The sequence below is a fragment of the Sciurus carolinensis genome, chromosome 6 (genome assembly GCF_902686445.1).
Source record: "Sciurus carolinensis chromosome 6, mSciCar1.2, whole genome shotgun sequence".
NCBI classification, from domain to species: Eukaryota; Metazoa; Chordata; class Mammalia; order Rodentia; family Sciuridae; genus Sciurus; species Sciurus carolinensis.
The window spans coordinates 101,270,826-101,283,040 of record NC_062218.1 but is presented as its reverse complement, the minus strand read 5'-3'; the positions used below and the strand labels follow the sequence as shown (position 1 = coordinate 101,283,040).

The 12,215-nt window shown below is 38.6% G+C and overlaps 1 protein-coding gene across 1 annotated transcript in view; it reads right to left on the bottom strand.

The window, feature by feature from the left end:
- Window positions 1-12,215, bottom strand: part of Arhgap26 (Rho GTPase activating protein 26) — a 416,546-nt gene that overhangs the window by 162,687 nt on the left and 241,644 nt on the right. Inside the window, 2 exon segments of the mRNA XM_047554761.1 lie at window positions 5,514-5,588; window positions 6,976-7,041. Of these exon segments, the coding sequence (XP_047410717.1) occupies window positions 5,514-5,588; window positions 6,976-7,041 (141 nt within the window).

Genomic DNA, 12,215 nt, shown 5'->3' with positions numbered 1-12,215 from the left:
GTCACAGCAATGAAAAGCTGACCAAAACAAAGATAAATGAAAATATGAATAAAAAATATCAACATAGCTTTCAGACCTAAAAAGATGTTTCAATCAAAAAATATAAACAGAAAATAGAAAAATAAGCTAAGAATACAGGGAAATCATAAAGGGATATATAAGTCAGCAATAAACATGTGACAAATGTTCAATTTCATCCAAAACTACAGAAGTGCAAAGTTAAATAAAAAGGAAAAAACTTTTTTTTCACAATACCTTTATTTTATTTATTTATTTTTATGTGGTGCTGAGGATCAAACCCACTGCCTCATGTGCATGGCAAGCACTCTACCACTGAGCTACAAACCCAGTCTGGAAAAACATTTTTAAAGGTCCATGATTTATGTGCAAAAATATAATACAGAGTACGTTATAGGACATTCTCCTCACACTTTGCTGACAGCAGACATAGGATATCAATTAAGAGCCTTGAAACCATATACACACTCATTTCAAGATCTTAAAATAAACCCTAAGGAAATAAGTAGAGATGTATATACAAATAAAAAATATTAACAGTGAGCATTTATTATTTAACATGTGGAGGCTCTGGACTCACAACTCACATGCATCTTTTCATTTCATCTTCACATTATATGGAGACGGGGACTGCTGTTAGAAAAAAGGAGAGAGAAGACTAGACTGATGTAAACGATTCGTCTAAGGTCAAATGGATAAGCAACTTGTCTAACTCCAAAATGCATACTCTTAACCTCTGCTGTTCTGCCCCATGGGGATGTTCGTCTGAGTGCTTTTCTAGAATAATGAAGAACTGCAATCAGCCTATGTATCCAAGAATAGGGGACTGATTAAAAGGTTACAGTACATCTACACAATATGTACCTAAGAAAATCACACTCTAGAAGAACTTAGATAACATGGGAAAACAGACACTCTACAGTGTTACAGGAATAAAGCCTGTTAAAATGCTTGTAATGTACACAGTGTGGATCTATTTTGTCAATATAGTGATATAGTATGTTATATTTATTGTTACTATATTGTCCCATAAAACACAATATTAAAAAAGTAATGACATAAAATGATCTGATTTAACAGAATAAAATAGCCAGTGACAGTTGTCACTCTTATTTTCTTCTTTCTCTTTTTAAGTTTCTTGTTTCTTCAAATTTTCTACAATGACCCCTCCTAAGTTTTACTTTGAACTTTTACTTTGAAAAAAAAAAAAAAAGTTATTTAAAATAGAGAAAGGAAGAGAGACACATATGCAGAATATGCGCTTTCCAGTGACTGAAGACCTCTGTTGTTATGAGGAACAGAGTGAGGTTTTCCTGGAACGACACTGTATTTGCCATGAGGAATTCTAGCAAGATTTCCTAAGGAATCCTAACCAGCAAAACAAAGACATTCTCAAAACACTGGCCCTCATATTTCTCTTCCAATCTACAGTCCCCTGGTACATTAAAAAATAAACTTGTGATCAAAGTTAGTCTCTGGTTTTAATTCTAAGTCATTCTTCCAACAATCAAAACACACTATTTGACTTTTAAGAGCTTCAGACAACAAATAAACCAAATCTTACAGTGTCCTACACGTTATAGGGCATCCAAAAGATATATAATGAAGAGGGAACAAGAGGTTCACAATACCAGCTAACTCAGGGAAAGGGTTTGGAGCCCAGGAGCCAGATTTATTTTATACTCTTGCTTAGCCCAGACTTGTACCAGTACCAAGAACTGATGAAGATCTCATATTCACAAAAGAGAAAGGAGTCAGTGTTGTGTCTGGGGCGCTGGCCTAACAGGTGCTTCTTTTAATTGCAAGATTCAGACTTAACTGGTAGGGAGAATCACAGATCCTTGTCTCAACACTAGGTTAGAGCTCACTCTCAGGTCATCTCTCAGCTCTGGCTGGATCTCAGTGTGGATTCCAGTCTTTGTAATGTCCTTCTGGCAGAGGCATCTAGCCTTGTGACTTTCAGCCTCTGATTGTTTCTTTGTCATGACATTTCTCAGATGTTCATGATTATTTTCTCTCTCCCTAGGAAAACTGAAGAAGAGGAGAACAATACAATATCTTGTCTGAGGGCCACCAAGCGAAGTTATAAAAACAAACTCCTTTCAAAATCACTCTTGCACAGCATAACTGAGCTAAGGTGGTTCTTTTTTAGACTAGCAAAGTATTCTAAAATGTCATATTTCTTTTCACTAGTGTTACCTTACATAAAATCATCTCCTTGCTGAAATCTCTTGGCCCCTTCTGCTCCCCTACATCCAGTTGGTTACAAAGTTGTTGATTTTATCTCTACAATCATTCTGAGTCTGTCCTTTTCATTCTTGACCTCAGACCAGCAATTTGGTTCAGCCCTCAATGGGGTCTGCTCTGCCCAATCTACTGCAACTGTCTTTTTCTTCCATATCTTTCTATGATTGAATACATGCTCCACATTGCATTGGTGCTAAGTCATTCTTGAGAGCTAGAATCTGGTCTTGTCACACCTGTGGTGGACACACTTCCTTTATCTTCCAGCATCCATTATTTCAGAATTATTTCCTCCATCACTCTATGAGTAATCTTGTTCAGTTCACAGTGTTCCATGGACTAACCTCTCCTATTCCATCCCTTTAACCCCATTCTTCCAAATCCCCAGAGACAGGCACAAGATTCAGTCCATCTGAATCCTTCTGCTGAGGACCAAGTGATTGGCCCCAGATTAAGAAATAAGTCATGTGAATGGTCCCACACTGGCCAATCAAAATCCTCCCTAGGGCCTTCTGCCAAAACTGTCAAGAGAGCCACACTCCTCTCAGTGCTGCGACTCCAGGGACAGTTGAGGCTGGACCTATCTGGAACATTCCCACAGAGCATAAGGGCAGCACCAAGACCAGTAGGGGTCATAGAAAATGAGAAGCTAAAAGAAAGAAAAGGGAAAGGCCACAACCAAAGTAAAGATGTCCCTGGAGTCCCTAGACCCTGCCTGCCATGCTTTTGTCATCTTGGATTTACCAGCTATTTGGCAAACAAATGCCACTGTTTTTCCTGGAATCTATTCTTAATTGCCTTCTTGATACTTTCATGTGCAAAAGAGTCAAAATGTATTTTTAGAACTTTCAATAGCCTGTTTCAGAAAAAGAAAATCCCAAAGCCCTTAGCACTATATTCAAGTTCATTAATAAAAAACAAACAAACAAAAAATAAACCTTAGGTTTTCAGCATGAGCTCTCCTGTTCCAGCCTCAGTAGTTCTTTCAGATGTTAAGATAATAACAATCATAGAATCCACATCCTCTGCTGTCGACACCAGGCACCCTGATTTCTCTTCCCCAGGTCACTGCTCATAATAGTTCTTGAATCTGAATTATTCTACTCTCTCCTTTATTATTCAACCTTCTAGATCCTGCTCATATTAAGTGCTAACATCCTATTTTTGCATTATAGTTTTCCAATATGTGCATATCTTGTCCCACCAGGACTGCAGAAAGGCACCAGTTCTTTCTAAAACTTAATCTCTAGCACCTGACAATCTGCTCCAGAAAGCAGAGACTGTACACAGAGGTTTGCAGCTCTGGTCAGAAAGGGTTGATACCTCTTAAGACTCTTCATTCCTCCTTACATTAGATTTCTCAAAAATCGCCACATCCTCATAGGACCCAACAATCACACTCTTGGGCATTTATCCTAGATGAACAAAAGTTAGGTTTGCACAGAGGACTGTACACAAACATTAACAGCACCTTCATTCATAATACCTCAAGCTGGGAATGACCCTGATGTTCTCCAACATGTGACAGACTCACCAGTGGTACATCCACACAGTGAAACACTATCAACCATATAAAATAACAAACTATTGTTACATGCAACAATTCAAATAAATCTTTTTTTTTTCAAATAAATCTTGAGGGAATTAGAATGACTGAAACAGAAAGCCAATCCCCCAAATCCCCTATTGCATAATTCCATTTATGTAACAATCTTGAAATGGCAGAATTAAAGAAACGGGGAGAAGAAAAACCAGATTACTGGTTGCCAGAAGCTAGGGATGGGGAACAAGGTGGAGAGCGAGGCAGATGGGTGTGGTCTGCTATAGTGGGTACACCTGTAATCCCAGTTACTCAGGAGGCTGAAGCAGGAGGATCACAAGTTCCAGATCAACATCAACAACTTAGCAAACTCTGTCTCAAAATAAAAACAAAATGGTCTGGAGATGTAGTTCAGTGGTAGAGGGGCCCCTAGGTTCAATCCCCTGCACCACAAAAAGAAAAGCAAACAAAAAAAAGACACCACAAAGGACCCTTTATGGTGATGGAAACACTCTGCATCCTGACTGTATTAATGTCAATATCCTGAGATACTGAAAAAAATAATTTCATAGGTTGTTATCACTGGAGGAAACTGAATAAAGGATATATAGAATCCCTCTGTACCATTTCTTACAACTGCATGTGGATCTACAATTATCTCAAAATAAAAACCAAATTAAAAAAAAAAAAAAAAAGAAAACTAACCATAACCATATCTCCAATCTGAACTGAAAAACAAGACACTCGGGCTGGAGAACCTCACAGATAATAATTCCAACAGCAGAACTTACTCTAACTAGTAATATCACAGGGTTTTGACCGTAAGGAGTGGGTAGCTCAGAGTTATTCTGGCCCACACTAGAGAGGAGACTTCTTCACATTTGAAAGCCATTTTCAGGAATGAGGATGGCAAAAGAAATGACAAATACTAACAAGAAACTGTCTTTGCCCAGAACACTGAGCTGGAACCCGGAGTGATAGTCCATTTTCACAAGTGCACGGCTGGGCTTCCATGGAAATGAATAACAGCCACTGATCTGTGAAATCTGATCTGTTTGCCATTTAGATCCATGTGACTCACTGAGACTGGCTGCATTCATGTCTAAAAATACAGGAAATCTGCAGCCTAAGCAAATTTGGCTCAGGGATTCATGGGTTTTGATTCGAATACTGCACATTTGGAGATAGTGGTTTTATATTTATATCAGCCGGTGGCAAAGAAGGTCCTGCTTCAAATGACTGGGACTAAGTTGAAATCTAGAAGCAGAGAAGATCAGAAGATTTATCTTTGTATATACATTTTCTGTGGGAGTTACATGACACCCTCAGTAACAGGAAGATGAGCTCTAAGGTCCTCTGTGGGCTAGAAGGATGCCCTTCCTTGGGCATTGGGTGTGTCCCACTAAATACCTGCCCCAAAAGAAAACAGAGGGAGTCATGAGCTATTAAAGATAGAGTAGGGTGTGGTGGTCACATGAGTGATGAAGCGCCACTTGGACTAGCGGTGGCTGAGTCTGCAGGGAGGGTGTGGTGCGTTGGACACGGCACTTTTTATTTTGTGCAGTCCACTCAGAACCTTTCCCCATTATGCCCATTGCCATGACAACTGGTGAATGGAGCAGCAGATCTCTGGGCATTGGCTCGTGGAATACGTTGATTCCTTCCCCACCCTACTCAAGGACCCGGTGACTTTTCAGAGCACTGGACTCACCCATCAGAACACTCAGCAACTTTTGCACTCTGGAGTTGACCCCCACAATTCGGTAGAGCCCTTGCTCATTGATCCCTGGGAAGAGAAAGAGTGATGATTTAATTAGAGGCATGTCAGAACACAAGTCAGGCCAACCTGGCCAAATGCTCTTCTTTCTCATTTTCTCAGTCCTTCTAAAAGCTGCTCTAATTAAAGTCCCCTGTCACTCAGCTCAGCTCTTAGCAAAGGAGTGGGATTTGGTACAGCTGTCTAGGATTTCACGGATGTGCTGCACACGTCAACCCTCGTGTTAGCTCAGTCATCGGAGGGGAAAGAAACTTTCTTCTTTTCTTGCCAAAGGCAGCATCTGAAGAGTTTTAAAAGATGCAAAATGTATTCTTTTAAAGATGTTATACTTAACTATAATTTTTGAATTTAGAAAGTCAAAAGTGCCATGATAAAAAATTCACACAACAGAAAAGAACAAACACTTCATAATCTATTTTTACATATTGGAATGAAAATATTGGGGTATAAGGACATTTCTAATTTTACAGAATGTTAGCCAAGATGGAGAAATGAGAAAATCTATTCATTTGTAATGTAAATATTCTTAATAAAGAAAAAGGAAGGTGACTTTCATGAAATCCAAGGAACTGTGCCGTTAGACTAGAAGGAGTTTACTTTGCAACACCTGAATAAAGAACCCAAACTACACCACCGTAGTACTTCTGTTCATTTCAATGTGTGATTACTCAGCCACTGCAACTCAGCGGGCAACCCAGACCAGAGCCAGTGATATGAGATGACTTTTCTCCTTCTATCCTAGGCCCACCATACCTGACCCTTCTCAAATAACTGGTCTTCTCTTTCCTATCTCATTCCAACGATGCCCACTCTGCAACCAAAATGAACTTCTTCAAGTATATATCAGCTCATATCACTTATTCTCTTAAAACTTTCCAGTGGATTCCTCCTGCACACAGACCATAATCAAAACTCCTTTGGTGGCCTATGTTGTCACAGTAGCATTTACAATACCTGCAACTTGGTCAGAAATCAGGTTCTTTCATAACATACAACAACTGTTACAGACATCTTGAAATAACACTACTTCCAGATTATGTCAGTCATCAGATCTACCACTGTAACTTGTGAAAAAAAGAAATCATTAACAAAGAAATGTATCTAAAAGTCATAATTATGTTTTTAAGTATTTTAGTAACTGAATTTCAGTAAGTGATTTCTATAGGCCTATGTGTTTTATATACATTTAAAACATTCAATTGATCTGCCAAAATTGATGACACAAAATGGGTTGAGAACCCCTGCTTTAGACCCAAGTGGCTTGTGGAAACACTGACACTGGCACTAGGGGAGTTAATGAGTCACTCAGAATCGGGAAACAGCAGGTAGCAGGTCTGACGCCTCACCAGATGCGTGACCTTCCATGAGAACAATGCCATCTGTTAGACTACTTTACCTCTGGTTTCCACAGCATGGATGCATTTCCTGATTATGCTGAAGCCAATGCTGTCCAACTGTGCAGCTGAAAGAGCAAGAGAAGGGCAATCAAGTTGTGGCCTTGCAAATCACCCTCAGGGTACAACCTGCCGAAGTCATAAGGAGTCAATCGAACACTGTGTGGTCATGTGTGCTTTTAATTTTTTCCATAGAAATGATAAAGAAAAAATAAATATAAAATAATAGTAAAAAATAGCTGGCATCAATGGAGAGCTTACCATAGGTCAAGCAAGTGTTAAGTGCTTTGTATGCATTTTCTTTTTCAGTTCTCATAGTAACCTCAAGTAATAGTAATCTGCAACATTATTTTCCATTTATAGCTGAAAAAGCTGTAGCAGAGTGACAGGCACCTTTAAATTGGAGCTGTAGGACTAACTTGCTTGCAGTCTTCAAAAAGTAAAAATGATCTTTAAATTTTGGGTAAGTACTTTACATAGGTTCTCTCATTTAATGCCAACAGGACCTCCAGGATGATACTATCATTAGTCCCATATCACAGATGAAAAAACTGAGGCTTGGTAAAAATAAATATCTTGCCCAGTTAATATGTGGAGACTTGCTTCAGAGCCCATATCACCAAGCTACCTTAAATGTGATCCCAAGTGAAAGTATAATCCTGTTCAGGTGACTAGGACAAATGAAAAAAAAAAAGAAAAACAAAAGAGAAAATTAACACAGCCAGGAATAAAGAAGGTACATGAGGAAGAAGCACTTGGGCAGCAGAGACATACCTCCACATGGCAAATCAGCGGGTGGTGAGAGGGTTCTCCACCTGCTTCAGCACCACCAATGTCACTCAGAAAATAAATGATCCACATCAGCAACTTTTTCCAGAACAACAAACTGATTTCTAACATGGCACTGAAGAGGCTGGAGAGCTACCAAAACTCACCCCCAGGCTTCGGTTACCCAGTGATAAAATGTACAAATTTTAAGAATGGGTTCATTTTTTACCTCATTGGGATATTAGCACAAGACATTCTACAGTTTGTTGCTCAAAGTGAAGAAAGAAGGGGTAGAGAGTAGGAAGGTGAGTATTTATAAATGATTGTGATCATCCATGGCAAGAAATAAACTTGTCATTCATGAGAACTAGACAGAACCTGAACTCATCTTGGCTCTTCTCCAAATGAAATCTTTCTCCAATTGTTGGTATATATGTATGAACTAATCTAATAAAAATCTAATGAAAATTTTTAAAAAATATTTTTTCTGGGCATGTTGGTAATCCCAGCAACTCAGGAGGCTGAGGCAGGAGAATCCCAAGTTCAAGGTCAGCCTGGGCAACTTGACAAGACCCTGCCTCAAAATAAAAAATAAATATTAAAAAGTGTGGGGATAGAGCTCACTGGTAGAGGGGCCCTGGATTTAATCCCCAGTATGGAAACATTTTAATCACTGATAATATCCAAAAATCAAACAAAAAAAATGTTAATTTCCCTAAACTTCCCTTCCCAAAGTGAAACAGCTCCTGTACTTTCATTCGCATTTACTACTTAGAGGTACTTATAAATACCCTCAGCCTCTAGGAGGAATAAAGAACCAGAAGAGAGCAGGAGAACCATGTTCTTTTCCCCTGAAAATTAGATGCTATAAAAATCATTCTTCTTAGATTATTTGTAGTTGTATAAAATGAGAAAAATTATTAGGGATTCAGTTTTGGACATTATTTATTATTACTTGAGGTGTATATTTTACTATAATATTTAATAATGTTATAATAACATTTAATATTATTTAATAACATTAAGTAATGTTATTGAAATGATTGGATTTTGAGAGCTATAATTTAGTCAGTCCATCCTAGTTGGAATGGACTGACTAGGAAATCACTGTATAGGTGTAGGGCATAGCTGGAGGAAATGGGTCACTGGGAACTTGCCCTGAGAGGGTACATCTTCCCTGCAGGCCTTTCCCCTCCTCTCTTTACCTCCTGCTCCCCTTCCATCATGAGCTGAGAAGCTTTCCCCACTGGGACCCTTCCCCATAATGTGCTGCCTCACCTTGGGCCTCAAGCAAAGGAGTTAGCTTTCTATGGACTGAGACCTTTGAAATTGAGGCCCAAATAAACATTTCTTCCTCTTAGGAAAAAAAAAAAAAAATTCTTCTCATTCCCTTAACACAGTAAGGAGCCTACTAACTCAATCCCCTGCTTTTTCTAGTATGAACCAAGTATTTGCTCTGCAAATAGTGATATCTCAAGCTTTCTGACTGAAGGCTGCAAGCCAGACTGATACACTTCTTCCAAATAAAACTCCATTAACTCATACAACAGACATTTTTCAAATTTAGGGACAACTTTAATGCACAGATTAAACACCTGTTAGAATCTGGGGGAGATTTTTTGTTTAAAAATAATGTTTATTATGAATAAAGCGAGAACATCATGCTAAGTGAAATAAGCCAAACTTAGCCGAGGGTATGTGTTTTCTCTCTTCTGTTTCATTTGGGGAAAAGAAGTTTGGAGAACTTAACATTTCCTTTTAGAGAGAAAAAGTTAAAAGAATGTGTGTGGGGAGATCTCGTGAAAATAGAAGAGAGATGAGTAGAGGAGAAGAAGGGGTGCACGGAGGAGGAGGGGAAGGGGAGGTAGGGAACAAAATCAACCAAATTCTTTCACGTGCGCGCATGAATCCAAAGTAACAGATCCCACACGTGTACAATTAGAATTCACCAATGAAAAGTAAAGTAAGTTTTAAGATATAATTCACCTACCATAAAGTTCACCAATTTTAAGTGTACAGTTCAGCTGTTTCTCATACAAAGCTGTGTATTCATCACGACTATTCAGTTCCACTACATTTTTGTCCCCGTAAGAACCAACAAACACAACCACAGACATCAGCAGCCACCTTCCATTTATCCTTCCCCCATTGTTGGCGACAACTAATTTACCTTTCTTCTCCATGAATTTGCCTAATTCTGTACACTTCACATAGATGGACTAACAAAATTTGTGGTCTTTTATACCTGGCTTCTTTCACTTAATAATGTTTTCAAGATTCAATCATATGGCAGCATCGGTACTTCATTCCTTTATAAGACTGAATACTACTCCACCGTAGTATATACCACATTTTGTTTTTCCATTTGTCAACTGACAGACATTTGGGTTATTTCTACTTTGGGCCTATTATGAATAATGGTATTATGAATATCTGTGTACAAGTCTGTATGGACATATATTTTCATTTTTCTTGTGTATACACTTATGAGTGGAATTGCTGGGTCATAGAACTATGCTTTTTCCCACCCTTTATTAAATGTCTTGATTTTTTTAATGGTGTATGATAATTATACATACTAGTAGAATTTATTATTATATACTTGTACATGCACATGATATAAATTCTGGACAGTTCTATTCCCAGTACCTCCCCTTTTCCTCTCCTCCTCTCACCCCCTAGTCCCCTTTCTCTATTCTACTGGTCTTTGCCTTTTAGAGGAACAGACAAATTATCTTCCAAAGTACTGGCACCATTTTATAGTCCTACCAGCAAAGCATGAGGGTTCCGATTTCTCCACGTACCTGCCAACATTTGTTATTGTCTTTTTTATTATAGCCATCCTAGTGGGTGTCAAGAGTTATCTCCTGTGGTTTTGATTTGCATTTCCCTGATGACTAACGTAGCTGGGCATCTTTTCACATGCAGGGGAGGATTTTCATTCCTTTATACAGTAGTCAGAAAACAGCTTACTGGAAAGTATTTGTCAGACAGGGAATTACTTTTTGTGCTTAAGGAGGTTTCCAAAATGTTTATAACTGTGATTCCTTCAGTTCTTCTTTTCCAGAGTGCCCCAGAGAATCTTTTCACAGAGATGACAGTAAAAGAAGTACGGGAGAAAGAACCGCCATTTTGCACAGAGCTCTAGAGAGCAGCCAAGACCGATTCTAAACTTGGATGTTTTAAGAGTAGGTTTGTGAACTTGGTCTTATTCTAGGCATTGGTGAGCTTCGTCCTGGACAAAGACTATTTCCTTTCCCCATAAACTCTGATAAAAGGTTTGGACAATTGAAAAGAACTTGGCAACTGACAGAGATAGCCTCAGTGGTTAGAAGATGAGACGTCCACCTAACTCCAGCAAAAACTAGACAGAGTTGGACACAACCCACTAGAAGCAAATCAGTCCTTGTGGCACTATGGGAAGTGAGATCCCTTTCTAGTAGGTGATAACCTAGTGAACGTGAATAAAATGGTACCTTCCAAATATATCCAGAAAAAAATTTAAATTCCACCCACCTACATTAATTATAATTACTTATTTTGGAAAATGGCAAAGCAAAACCCCTGCACTCAATATCTGAGGAATGTTCCTCCTTTGCTTTTCTAATGTGAGAGTCTCTCCAATTTGCTATAATCAGCAAACTCTCTTTACAGAGATGTCATACATAAAGCCTTATGCTTTGCACATGTAATGCAATATTTATTAGTATATTTTATTTGCCTAAGTTTAGATGTAGAGCATTTACAAATTGTACATCCAAACACTGAGAACTCAAGGTAATTCTCTGTTAGACTTTAATATATTAAAGTTGTATACTGATGATAATTATTTATAGTTTTGTAAACAGACAAAAGTGTATTAAAAATGGAATTGACATCAACAACAGTTCTCCCAACAGGGAACTCATGAAATACAGTTTAGCAACCATAGCTCTAAATCTCTAAACTGGATGTGGTACAAGTTATTACATTGCCCATGTTGCCCCAGCACTTCTCCGTCTCTCTCTCTCTCTCTCTCTCTCTCTCTCTCTCTCTCCACACACACACACACACACACACACACACACACACAAACACTGAGAGTTTCCTGCTGACATCATGATTAGGTAACTAATAATTAACAACTGCTTTATTATTTAGCGTGGACCAAGTACCACTAATGTGACAGGAACGACAGTGCACGCATAACCAGATCATTAGTCTTGATCACTGCCCCGTGGGGACATAATCTGTTAATTGAGATCTCCTAGTCTGAAAAGTGAATTCCCACTAAAAGGTTTAGAACACTGTCACCACCAAGCAGAGTTTGCAAATGACAGAGAAAGTGGCCTGCCAGATGGAAGCGGCTGTCCTTAATCCCCTCAAGCAGGTGATTCAGCTTTTTCACTGAGCCCAGGCTCAGAAAAGGTCAGGGATTTATTTGCAATTTCTGTATCCTTATAATCTCCAGAAATAATCTCTCATTAAATATCTA